At 42.8% G+C, this 21,799-nt stretch overlaps 1 protein-coding gene across 3 annotated transcripts in view; it reads left to right on the top strand.

Annotated features, from left to right (window-relative positions):
* P4HA2 (prolyl 4-hydroxylase subunit alpha 2) overlaps positions 1-21,799 on the top strand; it is a 50,492-nt gene that overhangs the window by 20,990 nt on the left and 7,703 nt on the right. The window contains exons 7-14 of one of the 3 annotated variants that reach the window (XM_045027952.1): positions 2,544-2,783; positions 5,970-6,169; positions 8,862-9,038; positions 13,225-13,295; positions 17,009-17,108; positions 18,980-19,033; positions 21,417-21,476; positions 21,546-21,611. In XM_045027952.1, coding sequence (XP_044883887.1) covers positions 2,544-2,783; positions 5,970-6,169; positions 8,862-9,038; positions 13,225-13,295; positions 17,009-17,108; positions 18,980-19,033; positions 21,417-21,476; positions 21,546-21,611 — 968 coding nt within the window. The remainder of the gene's footprint in view (positions 1-2,543; positions 2,784-5,969; positions 6,170-8,861; positions 9,039-13,224; positions 13,296-17,008; positions 17,109-18,979; positions 19,034-21,416; positions 21,477-21,545; positions 21,612-21,799) is intronic. The other 2 variants (XM_045027950.1, XM_045027951.1) reach the window with 2 other exon arrangements.

The following is a 21,799-nucleotide window of genomic DNA, read 5'->3' on the forward strand; positions in this document are numbered from 1 at the left end:
ACAGAAGTGCAAATTATACACACAAGCTTAGAAGAGCAGTGGAAAGTGTCATGCATTGTGTACTACAGGTTGCAAGTTGAAATTGGGCCTAATCTGCTGCAGACTTTAATCTGTAGCTGGCCGTAACATCTGTGAACACAGACACGTGCATTGAAATGACAAGTTTGTGAGTAATGGTGTATACTGGCCCTTTAAGACCGGGCTACCCCATTCCAGGAATTCTGGAGCAAACAAGGGCCTGGAAATGGAGGAGGGCAGGTGTTGGGAGACAGGAAGTGGCCCTGAGAAGGGGTAGTTAGTATCTGGGGAAAAACTAGGTTACTGTTTCTTTATAGGCCCAGGACCGGGAGCCTTGTGGTATACGGTGAAGGTAGGCTCCCCCCTCGTCCACTCAATCAGTCAGTCACCAAACCAACCCTGACACCCTGGGGAGAAACAAAAGGGTCTCTGTTCTCACTGGGAAGAAATAGAGACAGTCTGTTTGCCAGTGCACTGTCGAGCCCCAGGAGGGCAAGGGATGACCCAGCATCTCCTTTCCAGGCAGTACAAGGGGAATGGAACCCCACCACCCAGGAGACACAGGGCGGAAGGACTTTGGCTGTCAAAGTTCTTTTGTTTTGAGAGCTCTATTTTTTTAAAGACTTTTATGGTCAGCCCTGCTGAAGCTGGACCAGTGGAACTTAAAGGGCTTGCTGAGAGAGAAAGGGAGAGGGCCTTTAAGGCCATCACCCAGTTCAAAATGGAGGTTTCCCAAATTTCTGAGCACTTGCTCCTTCGTGCATCCAGCTGCTAAATCAAACTAAGAGCAGTTAAAATTATCCTATATGATTTCCTAATACTACCTTTCCCTGTAAGCAGCTACTGCCATAGGGATATTATCTGCTTGGCAGTGGGAGGAGATGACACTCTCACAATTAAGATAAGGTCCATAATGTGAAAATGATTGAGAAATCCTGGTGGAAGGGCATGAAATTTGTTGCCATGAAAGCCTCAGGCCGCCATCCAGTCACATCCATAACATTTTGCAAAGAAATTATTTTCGCTAAGCCTAGGAGTGCAAGTGTAGCCACTGTCCCTAGTTTCTGTATGCGTTCCCAGAGCAGGCATCTCCACCAAAGCCAAGTAATCTTTTCCAGCTGATTTTGAGAGCATAGTATATTACAGCAGTAGCATAAATATGCCTTCTTGTGCCGACTACACACATGTGGGGCTGAGAATGTGAGCGACACTTATCGTGGTGTCAGATTTGCGCCTACGTAGGTCACGCAAGATGGCTTGTGTGTTATGTCTTTTAACTAATGTCTTCAGTGACTAGTAGAAATAGATTTTTGCGGGCACAAACTCTTGTTTTACTTTCAAAAGAAAATGCTAATTACAGTAATTGAAGCCCCATCCTGCCATAATTATTATTATAGTAGCTAAGGACCAGAAAGGGGGGTTAGGTTCTCATTGATATTGTAGTTGCTGTACAAGCAAATACACAGAGATAGCCTTTGCCCCAGAGAGCTCACAACGAGAGGAAGGATGGCTTGGTGGGCAGGGTGTTAGGCTGGGACTTGGGAAACCTGGGTTACATTTCCTGCTGTGCTACAGACTTCCTGTGTGACAACGAGCAGGGTGTTTTAAAACCCACAACAGCAAGTCTCAGAGCCCAGGTCTGCAGCCTTGTCCTGTGGCACTAAAAATAAACATGTAGACATTGCAGCTGGGGCTGGAGCGCAGACCCTGAAGCCCACCCCTCATCCTGAGGTTCAGAGCCCAAGCTCCAGCCCAGGCCCAAACATATACACAGCTGTTTTTAGTGCTGTAGCACCAGCCCAAGTCTCTCAGCTCTGAGCCTCACAGCTGCTTGCTGTGTAGTCGTATCCTTGGGCCTTGTCTACACTACTGGGGGGTGGGGGGAAAGAAGGGGGATCCATCTAAGTTACGCAACTTCAGCTACGTACTTAGATCTACTTAGTGTGGGGTCCACACTACGCAGTGTCAACTGGAGACACTCTCCCATCGACTCCCCTTTCGCTTCTTGTTCAGGTGGAGTACAGGAGTTGACGGGAGAGCGAACAGAGGTTGATTTAGTGGATCTTCACCTGCTAAATCGGCCGCTGATACTGCGTTGAACCCCCGTTAAGTGTAGACAAGCCCATAGTCTCTCTGTGCTGCGGTTCCCCAGCTGTGAAATGGGAATAATAGCACTTCCCTACCTTACAGGGGTGTGGTGAGGAGAAACACGTTCATGATTATGAAGTGCTCAGATATGCTATTTGGGAGTCAGGGAAGTATCATAGATGGAATGTAGGCTAGAGCTCACAATCCCATTGACTTCCACAGGAAATAATCACATGGAGCTATGTCAGGATACAGCTTTTAACTCTTTAAGGTAAATGTATTTTGGTCAGTGGTAGAGGATCTGAAATCTTGGCAGGGTGTCCCCTTTTAAAAACCTTTTCAAATGAGATCAGTATTTACAAATATCTCCCAGCCAAAAATATTTTCACTCGGGATTTGCAAAGAGCACTTATAGTTTGTTTTATTGATAAATTTAGGAACAAAATACAGATCTTCTTTGACAGTGGACGACTGCTTTGGCATGGGGAAGACTGCTTACAATGAAGGAGATTACTATCATACAGTGCTGTGGATGCAGCAGGCATTGAAGCAGCACGATGAAGGGGAAGATGCAACCATCACCAAAGCGGAGATCCTGGACTATCTCAGCTATGCTGTCTTCCAGCTCGGTGACTTACACAGGGCCGTGGAGCTCACCAGGCGCCTGATTTCTCTCGGTGAGAAGTATAAATGATTCATTTTTCTAAAGCCAGGGAGGAATGGGATGTACTGTAGGTGGCAGTGCCAAGAACACCCATGCTCCAGTCAGCAAAATAAGATTTACGGAGAAATGTCCTACCCTGTGACACACAATAACATTAATATTGGGCACTACAGCCTGTTTGTATAGAAAGGCCTCTTCAGTTCACGCAAAGCTGATCCCAAAAGCAAACACGTGTCTGACACGGTGCAGCGTCAATCGTGTGTACTGTCTGTCATGGAAGGAGGCTTTTTTGTTGTTAGTGGTGGAAGTTTTATTGTCTGAGGCCTTTCTGTCCATATTCGACTGACTCTCTCACGATGCTGTTTTCTCTACTAAATCCTACCAACTTCTCTGCTTCATTACTAGGTTCCTTCATGTCTTTTAATGCTTCTTTATGCCAAAAGAAAAGACTTTTGCCCACAGGTTTTTAAGGGACTGGATTTTTCAAATTCTTAAATGAACTTGGTGTAATTAGGCTTTTAAAAAACACTGTCTTTAGCTCATAGCAGATCAACTTTCATTTCTTCCTTCTTAGTAAGAGAGTGAGCTACAGGTTAAGTCATATGGGAAGGAATGATTGTACCTGGTTGTGTGACCTAGTCAATCTGAAATGCAAGGTATGTATTCTTCTCCAGGTCATGCCCTAATCAGCTGTGTTATGTGGCTATACACCTGTAAGCAGTTGCTGTCTTTTATCCCTATGTTGGCTGCACCCCAATAGGGGGTAAAGTGATCTTTACCTACACCCCACACCCCCATCCCCAGTTTAACTTTGGAAAGATCTTGAGAATCAAAATCCCTATATAAATGTGAATGTGTATTACTGTTAAATACAATCTTCTGTGCCAGGGCCTGGGCAGTGTCTGTTAAGTACAAATAAATCGTCCTTATCACCATCATACAATGGGACAGATTTGGCAGTGGCTGCTCAGAGAGGCTCGGTGGTATCAATATAAGGAGGTTTGGCCAATACTTGCCTGCACTCTTGATGCTATCCAGTGTGGTTAAATAAGAGAGCCCTGCAAATCTGCAGATATCTGCAGATGCAGATCCAAATTTTATATCTAGAGCCCTGCAAATTTTGGACATTCGCTTGATATGCACGAATATCTGCAGCCATGGATATCCGCATCTGCAGCCCATGTTTGTATCCGAGCAGAACTCTACAAATAAGTGCCCCCAGGAAAGCTCAGAATTATTCACATTATAAAATAAAAACTGGGCAGAGGAGGAATTGTTCTTCGTGTCTGTCTCAAAACTGCCTTAAGCTATTAATGAGGACCAGGGAATTATTTCTTTCTTGGTTCAGACAGTTAAAATCTATTGATGATGCCTGTAGACACATCAAAATTGATTTAACCTAAATCCTCACAAGATGGAAGAGGTCTAATGCTGTTAGTATTGCAAGATAACTCATTTAATAAACCTACTACATGGCACAATCCTGAAATTTTTGCTAGAGATTGGCTCTTACCAAAACCCCGTTGTTGACCATCCACAAACTTTCTGGAGATATTCCTGTCCAGATTTGAACCTTGCAGCTCTGATCCATCTTTAGCCTTCACTCGAGGCAAGATTGTGCCTTGCCCATGGAGCATGGGAGGGGCGGGAGAAGGGGGTTGTGCGGTAACTGGACTAACTCAGCCAGACCTCCTCCTCGTACCTGCAGCATGCGCCCACCTTAGAGGGAACTCTGCTGTCACCTTAGAGGGAACTCTGCTGTCTGTGGAGAGGATGCTGCATATTGCCAACTTGGCTTGGCTGGAGCAAAGTGGGAGTGAAGGTCAGGGCTCGGACCTTACCCCAAACATTCCCACTCTCTTTGAAACTTGCAGTGCCTGTGTGGGTGTTCTGCAACAGGATAACAGCCAGTTCTCACAGTTCCTTCTTTCAGTGGCTGTGCGCAAGGATTCATGTCAGGATAGGGGACACTCAGTCTGTTTCAACTCTCACCTCTAGAAGAACATGTTAAGAAATATGTAAGCAAAAGTCACTTTGTAGGAATCACTTTTAGGTGGCTTAATACTTTGCAGTACCTTCATAATCTCAGTCTCAAATTGAAATGAGAAAAAGAATTTAGCCTTACCATTTCAACAGAAACCTAGGAGGATATCTGGCTTAATGTGAAAGATACTTCAGGTTCTTCTTCCTTGTGATTCATCCAGAACAGGTACAACTGGACTCCAGAACGTTAGTTTAAAACTGGATTGCAATGTACAGCACACATTGGAGATTCAAACAGCCACATGCCAACCTTTCTTATATCCTATACCTGTCAAACAATGCATGTGGTCTGGAACACCACGTGCTGTGCTCTCTCAAAAACTTTAATGTCACTATCTTTCCTTCTCCAAGCTTATGTATTTTAGGGGTGCTGGATGAGTTGGTATTACCAGTTAACGTTAAGAAATGGATTGCAGTAACTATTCTAATGGGCAAAAGAGTTATTTTAAGAAAATGGTAAACTGCAATTCCTCCCTCATACACAGACTGGCTTAGTGAGCTCTCTACTACTGCATTAATGGAAAAAATGAGTCTGTTGAATAGAAACGTTTGGAAAAAAAATATGAGCTGGCCTCGTCACACATGAAACTTTTGCATCCTTTTGCAGTTTAGCTGATTTTAGTCCCTAATATTTAGAGGTCATATTCTCACTTATTTATCTATTTAATTACTTTAATAATTGATGCCTCGAATGACTTCTTATGGGTTCAGGGTTTTGGGGGTGTGTGTGGTTCTTCAGGTTCTGCAAGTAATGAACGATGGATTCTTTTATTTATATGTTACTTCCTTATTGTGCGTATACTTGTATATATTTTGGTTTTGTTGTGTTTATATTTTATATAAAAACATACAAATAAAATTAAAAGGATTACGGCCACCTCTGCAGGAGGACAAAAAAGGTGAAGAAACACCTTGAGCCCTCCCTCCGATTTATGCAGCCAATCTGGCTTTCAGTTCTCATAGATTTCAGAGATGGGAGCCCACTGTGTATGTTTGCGCTTCTGTTCTAAAACAGTCTATATCTGGGGGAGGCTGGCACGGGCAGGATTGCTGGTGCAGTGTTGATGGGCTCAAGGCTTTCTCTGGCTAGGTTACTGAGTTAGGATGAATGAATTCCATTATTATTTTTTTTCTTTTCATTCCTCCCCCACCCAAGATTCTGCTCACGAGAGGGCAGGCAACAACCTGCGATATTTTGAGAAGTTGCTGGAGAAAGAGAGAGTGGCAAAGCTACTAAATAAGACGTCAGCTATAACAGAATCGGCAGTACAAGGTGGGGTTTATGAGAGACCTGCTGACTACCTGCCAGAGCGTGATACCTATGAGGCTCTCTGCAGAGGCGAAGGTGTGAAAATGGTGAGAGAAGTACAACGTGCTGACTTGGGACGTTCTTCCTACAGTACATGTTGCTGTGTAGACTGCCAAGGGCTGTATCCTGGTAGTTCCTATGGCTTATAGTAAAGTTTGCAGTTTGATTGGTAGTGTTCCCTTCCGAAGCTACTTTCCAGAACACGTGCTCCCTGCCAGATGCCACTGCCCCAGCAAGTATCTAACTGTGCCATCAGCAAGGGGTCTGTTTTCAACAGGTATCCCTTTCTATTCAGAAATATTCTGGGGGAAAATTAATAAAGGAATAGAAAATGTCTGCCTGTGAGGGGAAAGACGCAGTCGGTAAATTGAATCAACCACAGTGGTTGTGGTAGAATTTAGGTGACTCACTGGAATCTCTTTACCATGATATTATTGTAGTTTCTCTAACTCTGCATTGGGGATTCAGAATAGTGGGAACTCTGTGATTATCCCTAAGTGGTATCTGCTGGTGAATGCTGACCTCTTAATGGTGGCCTCTGTATAGAAACAGAATCCATTAACTTTCTAGCTATTCCATCTCATGTTGGCCCCTGAGTAAATCGAAGTCATTGTTCTTTTTTAAATTATTATTTAAGCAATCTGCATAGTATCAGTTTTTAAAAAATTCTCCCCTTTCCCTATCCCCATCATTCTCCTATAGACTAGCCCAGATGTTTACTGTTCTCTGCCGGTAGATGGTGAAAGGAACATAGTTTTGATGACTCTGCTTCTGCTGTACATAGGAAGCCTGTAGGCTGTGGTTTCTTGTCCCCCTTAAGTAGCAACAGCCCTTTCTGACTGAGCTGGGTTTCTGTATGTATAAGTAGGCTCACTGGTGCAGGGCTTAGGTTCTTCCTAATGCGGAGTCATTTAGATATTGTACTTGGAAGAGTTGAGAGCATGTTTCTTAATTAAGTCTACACTGGAACTTCCAGCTGTTTAACAACTAAGTGTTCGGAAGTCATAATATAAACCTACATAGAAAAAAGTGCTCTCTGCTGCTTATTCACAGGGTGTTGCAGATGATTGTCCTTCCAGTGTATCCGGTGAGCCATTCTGAACACTCATTGTAGCTGGGTGTGCTAGAAGCTTTTTTCTATCAAGGGTCTATCATGCTTTAACTACTGTTGAAATCAGTTGTCTCTATGGGGCAACCATTTTAATCACCATTATAGAGGGCAGAAGGGGAGCAGTCTCTGATCCCCGTCTTCAAACATGGCTGTAATTCCTAGAATAGACACTGCTTTGGGGTCTTCTGGACTTTTCTTTTCTTTAGAAAGAACAGGAGTACTTGTGGCACTTTAGAGACTAACAAATTCATTTGAGCCTAAGCTTTCGTGGGCTTTTGATGATGCTCTGGAGAGGTTAATAACAGAACGCCTCTAGCTGTCACCTTCAGCCCCCAACTAAAACCTCTCCAGCACATCGTCAAAGATCTACAACCTATCCTGAAAGACGATCCCTCACTCTCACAGATCTTGGGAGACAGACCTGTCCTCGCTTACAGACAGCCCCCCAACCTGAAGCAAATACTCACCAGCAACACCACAGAACACAAACACTAACCCAGGAACCTATTCTTGCAACAAAGCCCGATGCCAACTCTGTCCACATATCTATGCAAAGGACACCATCATAGGACGTAATCACATCAGCCACGCTATCAGGGTTCGTTCACCTGAACATCTACCAATGTGATATATGCCATCATGTGCCAGCAGTGCTCCTCTGCCATGTACATTGGCCAAACCGGACAATCTCTACGCAAAAGAATAAATAGACTCAAATCAGACATCAAGAATCATAACATTCAAAAACCAGTAGGAGAACACTTCATCCTCTCTGGTCACTGAGTAATAGGCTTAAAGGTGACAATTTTGCAACAGAAAAGCTTCAAAAACAGACTCCAATGAGAAACTGTTCAACTTGAATTAATATGCAAACTAGATACCATCAATTTAGGCTTAAATAGAGACTTGGAATGGCTGAACCATTACACACATTGAATCTGTTTCCCCATGTTAAGTATCCTCACCCCTTCTTGTCAAACTGTCAGAAATTGGCTATCTTGATTATCACTACAAAAGTTTTTTTTTCTCCTGCTGATAACAGCTCATCTTAATTAATTAGCCTCTTAGAGTTGGTAGGGTAACTCCCACCTTTTCATGTTCTCTGTATGTATATATATCTCCTCACTATATGTTCCATTCTATGCATCCGATAAAGTGGGCTGTAGCCCACAAAAGCTTATGCTTAAATAAATTTGTTAGTCTCTGAGGTGCCACAAGTACTCCTGTTCTTTTTGTGGATACAGACTAACACGGCTGCTACTCTGAAACCTTTCTTTTCTTTGTTTCAGCAGTCTTGCTGCAAAGCCTTGCATATAAAATACAGAACTCTAGCCAGTTGGCTACTTGCTTTGTCATTTGGTTTCCATAACCTGTAATTTATTATGATTTATAGAGGGTAGAATGTCCCAGCTGTTACTTGGTAACATAGGGGAGAAAAGACTATTCACTACTCTTTACTCACAGAAGATTGTAAAGTAACGATCTGGGCCTTTAAATTTTCTAGGTTAGATAGTGTGGACATTCAGTTTCCCAATATCTTGGGTAACACGGTATAGAGGACACTTTGGTTTTGGTCTTAAACATTTAAAGAAAACAAACGTGTGTGTGTTTGGGGACTTATATTTCAGACACCTCGGCGACAGAAGAGACTGTTCTGCAGGTACCATGATGGAAACAGAAATCCCCATCTGCTCATAGCTCCCTTTAAAGAAGAAGATGAATGGGACAGTCCCTATATCGTCCGGTACTATGATGTCCTGTCTGATGAAGAAATAGAGAAAATTAAGGAGCTGGCTAAACCAAAAGTAGGTGTCCCCTCTTCTACTGTTTCCATCTCACCAGTGCTTGCTGTTTCAGCACTTTATCTCTAACAAGGAAGACTGAGCAAGTGGATTCAAAATGTCTAATTTCACATCTTGGACTATACAGTGCAACTCAACTACGTGCGATGAACTTAAGGGTAAAACTTTCAAAAGCAGCCTAAGTGACTTAGGGGCCTAAGGCCCAGATTTGTAAAGGTTTTTAGGCATTGCTTTGCTCAGTGTTGCGGGGCCTAAGTTTCTTTTTCAAAAGTGACTCATAAGGAGCCTAAGTCCCATTAATTTTCAATGGAGACTTAGGTTCCTAAATCACTTTTGAATATGATGCTTTTGAAGATTTTACTCTAGGGCAGATCAAACAAGAATCGGAGAAATACCGTTGCTTTGGTTGTTAAATGCTTCCTCTTTTGTTTCTTTGGAGGTATATTTTTATTGGGTTTATTTGATTGTTGTTGTTGTAAAAGCAGTGTATTCCACCCTAAAACAAAGTACGTAAACCAGGATCTCAGTCTGATCTAGGCTGTTTTTCCATTGATGAATGGAGCTGCAGTGTTCTTCTGAAGTCATTGGTACAGAATTATTGCATTGCATAAAATATAACAAATAGAGCATGCTTTTGTGTGCTCAACAACAGCTTACAGTCCTAAATGCTGGAACGTGTTATGAAAGAGGAGTATTGGTCAAGGTGAGGGCTTGACCTGCTTCATTTCCAAAGGTGCTTTAGGATCTCTAATTTCTACCTGGACAGCTGGGAAGAGGAGGGCTTGGTTCTTCAGCACCCCCTGCTCTGCCCTTAGGTGCATATCAAATGCAGTGCCAGGGGCTCAAGCCTTGGTGTGATACCTTTTTACCCAGACTCTTTTAAGTTGTAGTGACACCATATATCGTAAACGATGATATACTGTGTTGTACAGCTAATATGCACCTAACATTTCTTTAGCCTTCTGGTGCTGCAATTGTCTTCCTTTACTTGCTAAACTGCAAAAGGGAAAATAAGGGCAGCTCAATACCAATTATAGATGTTAAACTTGGTTCATTCTGCTTTGCAAAGTCTGGCAAGACACTAAAATTAAAAGCATTTGTATTGATTGTTATATAATAATTCACGTTAATCGTTTCTTCTAGCTATTGCTGTAAACTATGTGATTAAAATACCAGTCAGGATAACCTTTCTGTATGTATTTCTGAATGAAATATTTTAAGATATAATTGGAAATGGAGTGAGAAATCGATACCTTTTAGGAACATGAATTATATTTAGTAAGTTTCTGAAGCTAGATTTCTGTGTTTATCAGCCAAGTGTCTTGGCAGAAAATGTTATTTCTTTTTGAAGACTCGCACCTCCATTAACTTAAATCTTTTTCCTGATGCTTCACCATGACATCGTGCTGTAAACTGTCCTTGGGATTCAAAAGCTTCAGATAAAACAAAAATTCAAGCTAGCCTCTATCACTGGAAGCTTTTTCTAGTCTGGCAAAGCAAATGGTCTATAAATATAAGAAGACAATAATTAACAATTGAGTTAATTTAGTGTGCTTGCTGTTCAGGATTTCATTTATGAAATCACCTCCGGGTCTCTCACCAATTTTACATCAGTGTAGCTCCATTAACTTCAATGAAATTACTCCCGATTCCTCACCAGTATATGTGAGATCGGGATCAGGCTCAGTGCTTGTAGGTAAATGTAATCGTTTTAGATGAATTTATAAATATTCCTGCATAGTTGTTCACAAACTTAATTTGTCAGCATCTGTCTCAGACCTAACTGCTGGACTTACTTTGAAACCCAGGGTGTTATGCCCAGAAGGGTGGAAAATATAACATTATGATGGGATAATTCCTAAATAAAATAAAAGTAATTTCAGCCAGGAAACTTTATTCAGTATTCATTAAAGTTTTACAGGCAGAGCTCTGTGAGGTAGCGTGTTACTGTCTTGGATTTGGAAAGGTTGTGGGAGCTCCCATGTTATCCCTAATATTCTAGAATATCTCCTCAAGAAATCTCTCCTCCCAGTTCCAAACATTATCTGCAGGTTTAAATGTTCCAATACTGTCTTTGAAGAAAAGCAGCATGCGTGTTTGAGAGGGGATAGCTGTTCAGAGTGACCAGGTGTTTTTCATCCTCAGTTTGCAAAATACAGTCTTTTTTTTTTTAGTCAAATGTTAAAATTGCCTTCTAAACTAAATGAATCTGTTCCTATCATCTGCGAACTGCTGGAAGCATCAATAAAACTGTTAATTTTACAGGCCTGGATTGCACTGGGACAGTGTAGCATGGAAGCATATAGAATGTAATCATAAATTTTAATAATGGCTTCTTCATAATACAGATGTACCAGATTAGACAAAGGTGCATCATAAAGAGGAATGTATAGAGCCTTACTGAACTCAGACTTATAATGCACAGTCATCCTGGGTTCTAGGAAAAGCTGTGCTGTTGAAATACTGAAGAAGCAGCCTGGGGCAGGGCTGGAGAGAGAGAAAACTGAAAGTGAACGGAGACTTCTGCATGAAAAGAAAAGCTGTGGTGCTGTTAAGTAGGAAAGAATTTTAATAAAGATGCTATAAAGCCCAGAAACCATATATTGTTTGTGTATTGGTTTAGGAATGAAATCTAGGGTGTTTTTGTTTTGTTTTTAATCCGCTATTATTAATTATATGTTGTAGTCAGGTCTACTATGAGCTGAATACACAGTTAAAGTCAAGAAGACAAGCTTTTACAGAGAAATGGAGTATTCTAGCACCACACAAATGAGATACCAATTAATACATTTGTAACCAGGCATGTTTTAGCGTCTCTTCTTGTTCAAGTCAACTGGTCACCATAGAAAGAAACCATATGGGGAACCCAAAGGAAACAGAGGGTAATGAGGAGTTTGGCAAGCTAAATTATATTACAGAAAGCAACCCTTCATTGTCCAAATAAAGAAAAACATTGTCAGCCCGACTTTCCTGCTGTGAATTATGGAGCAGGATTCTGGCACAAAATACCAAATTAGTCAGAATTATGGGGGAAGTTGTGCCAAGAGCTGCGGGTAGAGACAAGAAACCTTACAAGCAGATTGGAAGGGAAACAGGAGAATGACACATTTGGGGAAATATGAAGGAAAATGTGATTATGCATTGGAAAAAGATACAAACGTATAGAAAGATTGTGATTGAATGGGGGGGTGACATGTAAGTAAGTGGGTTTGGCACTCTTCATCTTCAAAGTGATGTAACTTGTTCATCCCAACAGCATCCTTGTAGCATAGGCAAAAATTATGCATCTTACAGATGAAGAATCTGAGGCACAGTGAAGTGACGTGACTTGCCCAAGGTCACACAATAAGACCATGTTAGAGCTGTGATTAGAACTCAGGAGTTCAATGTTCATTCTGTTAGGCCACAGCGCTGAACATTCTCACCTGATCCAACAGCAGATACATCCCCAGCCCAATAATCTTGTTCCCAGCGCTTGTGCCTGGTAAACCCAACACTAAGAGAAATAAGAGCTGGAAATGAGCCTGTGCACTTCCATTGAGGCAATATCCATCAAGTACACAGGTTGAGGACTTTCTTGCTCAGATGAGCATGCTCCCTTGTGATGTCAGTGAGCTGGATCTCGTGAATTCCTCAGTTGCCTGCACTGTAATGCCTAATCTACTCCATAACAAAGTCATTGTTTTTCTCACCTGCTCCTTGAGAATACTCAATGCAATTCTTATGATCTTCCTCAGCCCACCTTTCAAATAGTCAGGCTGAATCCATAGAATATCCGAGAGTTAACGTTCTTTCTTCTCTGTCAGTAAGGAAGCAAACTTCCTGGGTCATTAATTTTCTGTTGTTCCTTCTTGCTGATATTGACCCAAGCCATACTCCAGACAACACTACTTTCCAAACCTATTCGTCAAGCAACGTCAAATTATAGCTTTAACGGATACCAGGGTTTATGCAGCCCCTTAGCCAGATTCTAATCAGGAGGACGACCGCTATATCCCATACACATTGCATCAGAGACTGTTCTAGAGTGAAATCAGAATAAGCGCCAGATTGGAGCTAAGAATTTCACCCAGAAATACATCTAACCCAGGAATTCAGAGTCTGGCAATTGGTAGAATTTTGAAACGGGTTTTTTTAAAACGATTTATTCTTTTTGATAATTTTGTCCCTGGCATTTCTTTTGACACAGTTGGCACGAGCCACGGTACGTGACCCCAAAACAGGTGTCCTCACAGTGGCCAACTACAGGGTGTCAAAAAGGTAAGATGACTGTGAAAGACCTTGCATCCTACTGTTTTGTCTTCCAGCTCCACTCAACCTGAAGGCAGCGCTGTAGCTGTCACTAGTCCACATGCTCTTCTTAACATTCTTCCCTTGTCTGCCTGCTTTCATGGACACTGTAGAATGAAGACTGCTATCTATCTGATTAGATCGCATGTACTGTGTTTTAAACTACATCTAAGATTAGGCAATGAGTTTTACGGCCTTTAATTGATGCTTTTTATTTTTGTATTCTGGAGGTTGAATGTGTGCAAATTCTGGTGCCTTAGGTGCTTTACGAGACTTATATAGACAAGAGCCTCTATTACTTTAAATAGCAATAACACTAATATTAACTCTAATGACACTTTACTTTAATTCTGAACTTAAGGATTTATGAATCCTTATGTTAATGTACAGTTTAGAATAATATAATAGAAATTGAATAGGCAGGATTTTTGTGTGTGGAGCGTCTGACCAGTTTTACTGATCTAAAAACGGTCTGGATAGCTACATGGCTCAGGGGTGTGGATTTTTCACACCCCTGAGCAAGGTAGTCATACTGAAGTAAGTGTGTAATGTATACCTGGCCTTAATACCTTCTCCAGGTTCCAGGTGGGGCTGTAATCCTCTGTCATCTGTTTCTAAAGGGAAGCATATTATATTTCCTTTTGGCGACAAGAAGGCCTGTACCAAATGGTTTTCAAACAAAACTCAAAATATACAGTTTGGAATATCGAGCGGTATTCTCATACTTTACACATAAAGTCTCACACCACCTTGCTGATGTTGAAAATTGTTATAACAGTTATGTCTCTAGAGAGGTTAAACCTTCATAGATTAATATCGTTTTTAAGGTCAAAAGGGTCCATGTGATCATCTGGGCTGATATTTTGCATAAGCCAGGCGTTCCCTGAATGAATTACTGCTTGAAGTCCAATACCTGTAGTTGAACTAGAGCAGCTGTTCTCAAACTGTGGGTCACGACCCCATTATAATGCGGTCGCCAGGGCTGGCTTAGACTTGCTGGGGCCCAGGGCCAAAGCCGAAGGCAAAGCCCGAGCGCCGCCAAAGCCCAAGGACTTCAACCCTGGGCGACAGGGCTCAAGTTATAGGTCCCCTGCCTGGGGCTGAAGAGCTTGGGCTTTAACCCCACCCCCACCCCCTCCCCACCTAGGGCAGAGGGGCGTGGGCAGGCGCAGGCTTCGGTCCCCCCTTCTGGGGTCGTGTAGTAATTTTTGTTGTCAGAAGGGGGTGGCGTTGCAATGAAGTTTGAGAAACCCCTGAACTGGAGCATATCTTTTTAGAAAAACTTCTAATGGGGAATTGAGAGGTTTAGAGACTATACAATGTAACCACGTCAACACCCTTTTTAAAAGCCTCCATTGCCTTCACTCTACTGCATCAAGTCTGAGGGCCTACACTTAGGGTGACCAGATGTCCCGATTTTATAGGAACAGTCATGATTTTTGGGTCTTTTTCTTATATAGGCTCCTATTATCCCCCACTCCCTGTCCAATTTTTCACATTTGCTATCTGGTCACCCTGTCTACACTACAAACTTGCATCGGTGCAGCTGTGCTGCTGTAGCACTTCTGGTGAAGACGCTCTAAGCCAACAGGAGAGCTTAATAACTCCACCTCCGTAAGAGGCGGTAGCTATGTCGACAGGAGAAGCTCTGTCACCGACATAGCACTGCCTACACAGGGACTTGCAGTCTGGATAGCTATGTCGCTCAGGGGTGTGGATTTTTCACACCCCTGAGCAATGTAGTCATACTGAAGTAAGTGTGTCGTGTAGACCTGGCCTTAATACCTTCTCCAGGTTCAGGGTGGGGCTGTAATCCTCTGTTATCTGTTTCTAAAGGGAAGCATATTATATTTCCTTTTTAAGGTCTTATCTCCTGCCCCTCTCTCGTCAAGCTCCTGCAGAGCATTTACTCAGTTTCTGGATGAGTGCTAGGCACTAATCTGTGCTACACTAAGGCTGGTTGCTGCCGGAGTAAGTCAGTAGATTGTAAACATGATGGGGAAGGGTAGGAAAATCTTCCAGCATTTCAAGGCAAGATTTCCATTGACTTCAGTGGGCTTTATGTCAGGTCCTGCGAGCCCAGTTGCTTCTCTCTATTGCATCAGTTCACATGTTAAGTTCATCTTCTGAAAGAAAAGGACGTTTGTTATTTCCCTTTGCCTTCCCCCAATATCAGGAGGGCCAGGTCTGTGGGTTTCCTCAGGCTTAAAGGCTGGTTGTGTTACGTTTCATTCAGGAAAATCAGACCTATATAGAGAGTATCCAGCATCATGCAACACTGTCACACAGCATCTTCTGAGGGGAAAGTCTTTTTTGAAATCCAAAAATCAATCTGATTTTGCACCTAGACAACCAGAAACGTGCACCTAGATTTCCAATGCTAAATCTCAAGGTGGAAATGTTTCCTGGAAGTTTTGCTTAAAGGCCAGGATCAAAAACTGAGTCATGCTAAAAACAGAATATAGTGATTTGGTAAGGGGAGGAGGGAGTCACAGTGATGTCTCCATCTTGTGTTATCTTGGGCAGGGATATCTGATGGACAGGGCAGTCTGTGGTTGCAGGACAGGTTTTAACAGAAGGCACTTTTTTTTTTTTTAATCTAGTGAGTAGAATGGGTTCCTGTTATCTAGCGGTTGGCAGAATAACTGCACATTTCAGGAACAGCAGACATGTTTATGTGCTTAACACAACAAAGGTTTGCATAGCAGGCAGGTCAGTACAGCTTCAGCTGATGGTGATGGGTTGCACTGGCCCAAAAAAATCCATATGCTTGTCTTTATTGTCTGTACCCCATAGTTGCAGTCTCTTTGGTCCTTTTTGCCAGTGCATATGAGAGTAACATTTTTCAAAACAAACCAACTTCATCAGCATCACAAGCCTGCAAAACTGCATTCTCCCAAGTTTGTGGGTTTTTTTGTTTTTTTTTTAGATGAACCCAAGAGCTGTAGCTGGTTCCTCCGTACAGTTAACTCCATAACTGCCCCGGTGGTTCTGGATGCACCATAAATACCTATCAGAATCTTTGAAATCACTATAGATCTTGAAAAGCTGCAAATCACTCAGCTTTTTTGCCTATCAAGATTTTATATAAGGGAGCACTTTTGCCGCTGATTTGCTTAAGCCACATAAGCTGGCGTTGCTCCAGCTTTTCAAAAGTTATTGCCTTTGACTGTTTTTGCTTATATGCTCTGTCACACTTTTCAACAAATAAATAGTGCCAGCAAGCGGCCAGCACCTCAGACACTGAAGCCTAAAATGAGAAAGTTTTGGCTTAAGTGGGTGGATAAAAATGTCGATGGCCCTTTGCTATGCCTAGAAGTTCTTTGCTGTGTTCTCACCTTCTAGTTTCGAGCACAGTTTTTATTAGTAAAAGTCTCACAAAACTGTGCAAAAACCAAAACCAAAGCTTTCACACCTGCCTCTGCTGTCTGTGAACGAAACTAAATTTGAAGTACTTCGCAGGTGGCAAAACCTTTCAGAAACCATCAAAGGTTCTGGTATAGAGTCACATGTGGTAAAGCTGTGTCTGGCAGAGTGAAGGAGTATGCAGTGTAGTGGGAGCCAGGTTGGTCCCAGGATATTAGAGAGACAAGGTGGGTGAGATAAAATAATGAAGTAGGGCTGTTCTGAGTATTGGATTTCTCCTTTATTTTTTGCTCTTTTCCCCTCACCTCCGTACCCAGTTCATGGTTGGAGGAACACGATGACCCTGTTGTTGCCAGAGTGAATCACCGAATGCAGCATATCACGGGATTAACAGTAAAAACAGCTGAACTCTTGCAGGTTGGTTCTGATATTTCTTACCTGGGTTAACACCGCAATGTTCTATAAGCAGCTTCCACGCGCGCCAGTCAGTCGGGTGGGTCAGGATTTGGCCTTATGTGGAAGTGAGTGTAGGAAGGGGATATTTTCCCAACCATCTCACTTAACAGGTATCAGAAGACCTAAGCAATGCAGAACCAGCACATTCCCATGGTGTGGGTGGGCAGTGACCCCATGAAGAGTCCCAGCGTAGACATTCCACTTCCTGCTACAGAGCCGTGCAATGGAGCAGTTTGTTCTCCCTGTGGATAGCAAACGTGGACGGATAGAGGGCAGCCAAGGAGTAACACGTGGAGCCAGAGAATCTGCATTACTGGCAGTCCATTAGCCAGTACTGCCATTTAGAGGGAGGTGCAGCAGCCCCACCCCAAGGGAGGATTCTTTTTCTTAGTTTGGCAGCCATGTAGGTCCATTTAAAGCAGTGGTTCCCAAACTAGGGGTGCGGCTTGTTCAGGGTAAGCCCCTGGTGGGCCAGGCTGGTTTGTTTACCTGTTGCATCTGCAGGTTCGGCCGATCGCAGCTCCCACTGGCCGCGGTTCGCCGCTCCAGGTCAATGGGGGCTGCGGGAAGCGGCGGCCAGCACATCTCTCGGCCCGTGCCGCTTCCAGCAGCTTCCATTGGCTGAGAACGGCAAACCGTGGCCACTGGGAGCTGCCGAACCTGCGGAAGCGGCAGGTAAACAAACCGGCCTGGCCCACCAGGGGCTTACCCTGAACAAGCTGCCCCCCTAGTTTGGGAACCAATGATTTAAAGAGCTCTCTGTACTTGCGCGTTGGGCGGGGATCCAAGATTTGGCAAAAATAAAAAGTCTTTAAATGAAGATTCCTGGCTGGGAGGAAAATAACTTCCTTATTGCTGTTGCCTTTAAGACCCTCTAGAGAAGGCTATGAAGTCTGAGAGCCCTGCTCCAGCCCTTTTTCACTATTCTGATGATTGTCTGCATCTTGTTCCTAGGGAATAGCCCTGCAGTCAGGGGTTCCATAAGTGGCACAGACCTGCCAGAACAGCTCTGCATCCCCCTTGTAGACTGCCGTTTTGGAGGAGTGTCAGAGCATGGCTGGAGCACTGCTGCTCTCTGGCTATTCTCAGGTGCCAGATGGCCGCTGAGTAGAGTATAGAACAGCCCTGAGGCTGCACTAAATCGTGTCAGGAGGCAAAGGGTGGTTTAAATCCACCTTTGGCTACTCTCTGTCCCTCCACAGGTCCATGCATGAAACTGGCCATGTGTGTGTAATGCACCCTCTAAAGCCAGGCTCTCTAGCTGGAGCTTTAACAGACTCACAACCTCTGTGGATCAGGCACATAGAGGAGCACATAATACACCCTGGTCAGTGGATTATATATGTTACATCGAAGTGGAAAGAGGTGGTGGACAAGCATGTGAAAAATCATTGTTTCTGTTCTTTCATTTGTTAGCCTCTTGCTATAATAGTCAAACATTCTAACAGAACATTGCCAAAGGACCAGCACTTCCAGCTTTATTTAAAAAAAATTAGTTTCTGCTTAATATTTTAAAATAGTTTCTGAATTATCCAGCAAGAGAAGACGGTTATAGTGACCACATTCAATTAATTAAACATCCCTTCAATGTAATAAAACATTTTCCCTCTTACTTTGTATTTATTTATGTATTCATGTGTTTATTTTGGCATAGAAAAAGGGTGGATTAAACCTAACATGTGACAACATAAGAGTGCAATGCAGTCCTGTCAAGAGCCACTTCCTCTCCATGTGTGGATATGGTTTGGGTCTTTTGCCTTCAAGAAGAAAATATTTGTCCTCCCAACTATCTAATTTGCAATTAAATGTGTTTGTTTCCCCCCACGCCCTAGGTTGCTAATTATGGAATGGGAGGACAGTATGAACCACATTTTGATTTCTCAAGGGTAAGATCACAGTGTCAAATTCATTCTACATTAATGCTGAATGCAAATAGTACTTTAAAATAAGGCTCATTTTGAGAGATGATGTAATGTTTGTTTTCATGAAAAACTATTTTAATATTAACCTAGGGCCTGACCATGCGAGGTGGCTAGTGACCTCTGCTCCTGTTCGCTTGGGTATTTAACAGCTTGCAGGAGGTACTTGGAACCTTGCAGGATTGAGTCTCTGAGCACCAGGCAGATAGAGACAGTAGGAATCCATGAGTGCCACCTAAACACAGTCAGTGACCATGCCAACCCTACTAGGGAACTATGGGTCGCTGTCCTTTTAGGATATATTCCATTTATAATTTCTTGGTTTAAACCAATGTTTTGTGAGCTTGTTACGGTTAAATCTGAATTCAGATTCTGGTCCTGCATTTGGACCCACTAGCATGGACTCCCTGCACCCATCAGGGTCCCACTGATTTTATGAGCACATAGTTCCACGTTAATGTTTCTGAATACAGGATCGGGGCCTTCGTCAGCATTAAAACAAAACTTCAACACTGACAGCTCATGTTCATTACCAGACTTTTACTGCTCATAAACATGTTTTGGCTTGTTAGCTTTACTGAACATCACTTTCCTGTTAACTTGGAGTCTGTGTAATCTCTTGATGCAAATAAATACATTTATGTTCTCTTTAAAGACTTTGAGCTAAAGGAGGTTGATAGACTCTCAATAAAGAATGCAAATTAGCCATCAAATTGGTCAGCATAAGCTTTATTCTTGGATTAGGCACTTAGGAAGGAGCTGCACTTGGAATTTAGCTAGTAATTGCTGCCAAAGTTAAGGCAAGGCAACAATTAGACTCAGTATGGGTTTGGGCTGGTCCTCTCTGCTCCATGTGCGTTGCAGATTCCCATATTTTGCAATCTCCATGCAAGTTTGCAGCTCTTTGTTTCCTCACAGAACTTTGTACAGTGATTTTTTTAATATAAAAGTATGTCCCACTTTGAGCACTAATCTCAATCACTCAAAACTTTCAGACCTGTTTTTAGGAACCCAAACTCCAAAATCTTCTCATAGGCTGCATTTGGCAGAAACGCTACAAGCCTGTGATGGTCCAAATTTTAAACATTTTCTTATGAATTGTTGGTTTCAAGTTGATTGTGTATGTTTTAAATCACAGTGCCTTTTGTGAACCCATTTCAGGACAGACATGTATTCTTGCATCCAAAATTGATTTGAAATAGTTTATATTTTTGAGTGGGTTTTTTTTTAAATCCTGATTTCCTCCATTACCTGTCTAATCTTCAGGATTTTCTTGTTTGTTCCTTCATAACAATGCATTTTAACATCTCCTGGCTGAAGTTCTTTATTGCTCTTGGCACTTGAGACGTTAAAATAAATTGTAACTTGTATCGGTGATGGGAGGTGATTGATGCCACTCCTAAACTGACTTTAGTATGTGATTCTAAACAATAATGAATGAGGCCCCCAAGGATTTTCTGGGGATTAATGATAAATTGGGATTCTTGTTCCATTTATTAATTCCAGACAGTTGGTGGTGTCTTGCTGCTGTCATTATTGCTATTACAACCTGTTACAGCTAGCTAAAAATACTCGGCTCTGTTTCTCAGAGAGAGAGTATGTTATATGCAGGGGCGGCTCTAGGCATTTTGCCGCCCCAAGCACGGCAGGCAGGCTGCCTTCAGGACCAGTGGACCCTCCGCAGGCAAGCCGCCGAAGGCAGCCTGCACCTGCAGGAGGTCCGCCGAAGCCATGGGACCAGCAGACCCTCCACAGGCAAGCCGCCGAAGACAGCCTGCCTGCCGCCCTCGCAGCGCCCGGCAGAGCACGCCCAGTGGCTTGCCGCCCCGAGCACGCGCTTGGGCGTGCTGGTGCCTGGAGCCACCCAGGGTAATATGTGGGAACAATTTGTTAGACCTGCACTGTTGCTGCTGCATCAGACATTTAGGAGAACTAGGGGTCTGATACAAAGCCTGCCGAAATGAATGGGGATCTTTCCATTGACCTCAGTGGGCTTTGGATCAGGCCCAGTAATACCAATACAGCTGCCATCCACACTGAAAATTTCATAAGGGTTATAATACTTATTTGCAGAATGTTTGTGCTCTATGCCCTAATATTTCCATTCAGATGCTTCTGATTGCTGAAGATCTGCATTGATTCAATTCTACGTATATTTTCCCAACGTGCACATTGCATGCGATTGCAAAACGTAGTTTGGCTGCAAGACGTAATGCCTTTATTTGCCACTCCATATAAAGTGTCCACATTTTGTGTCAAACTACTGGAATTGTTTCTGCAGAGAGCTACACGCATGTAACATTAGTGTGAGCCTGTTTGGAACTTGGGTTAAAGTTGTTATCTATTACAGCGACCCTTTGACAGCACACTCAAAGCGGAAGGAAATAGGCTAGCAACGTTTCTTAACTATGTAAGTACCTCCGTGTCCTTGTTGTTTGTGCTCTTGAAGTTTGCAGTTGATTCTCATTTAATTTTATAGAAAGATGAACCTGATGCTTTCAAGCGTTTAGGGACTGGAAATCGTGTGGCCACTTTTTTAAACTACGTAAGTATGATAATCCTGTACGTGTCGAGTGATGCTTTCTGAAGCATCACTTTTACAAATAACCAGTTGCACAAGCTTTAGTACATTCTCACTAAAAAGCTATAGCATCTGAAAATGGGTATTTCCTTGTTCTCACACCATCTGCTGCTATCACTGTTCAGTATCGCTTAACCCCAATGTGGAAAACA

Source organism: Mauremys mutica, chromosome 8, assembly GCF_020497125.1.
Source record: "Mauremys mutica isolate MM-2020 ecotype Southern chromosome 8, ASM2049712v1, whole genome shotgun sequence".
Classification (NCBI taxonomy): Eukaryota; Metazoa; Chordata; order Testudines; family Geoemydidae; genus Mauremys; species Mauremys mutica.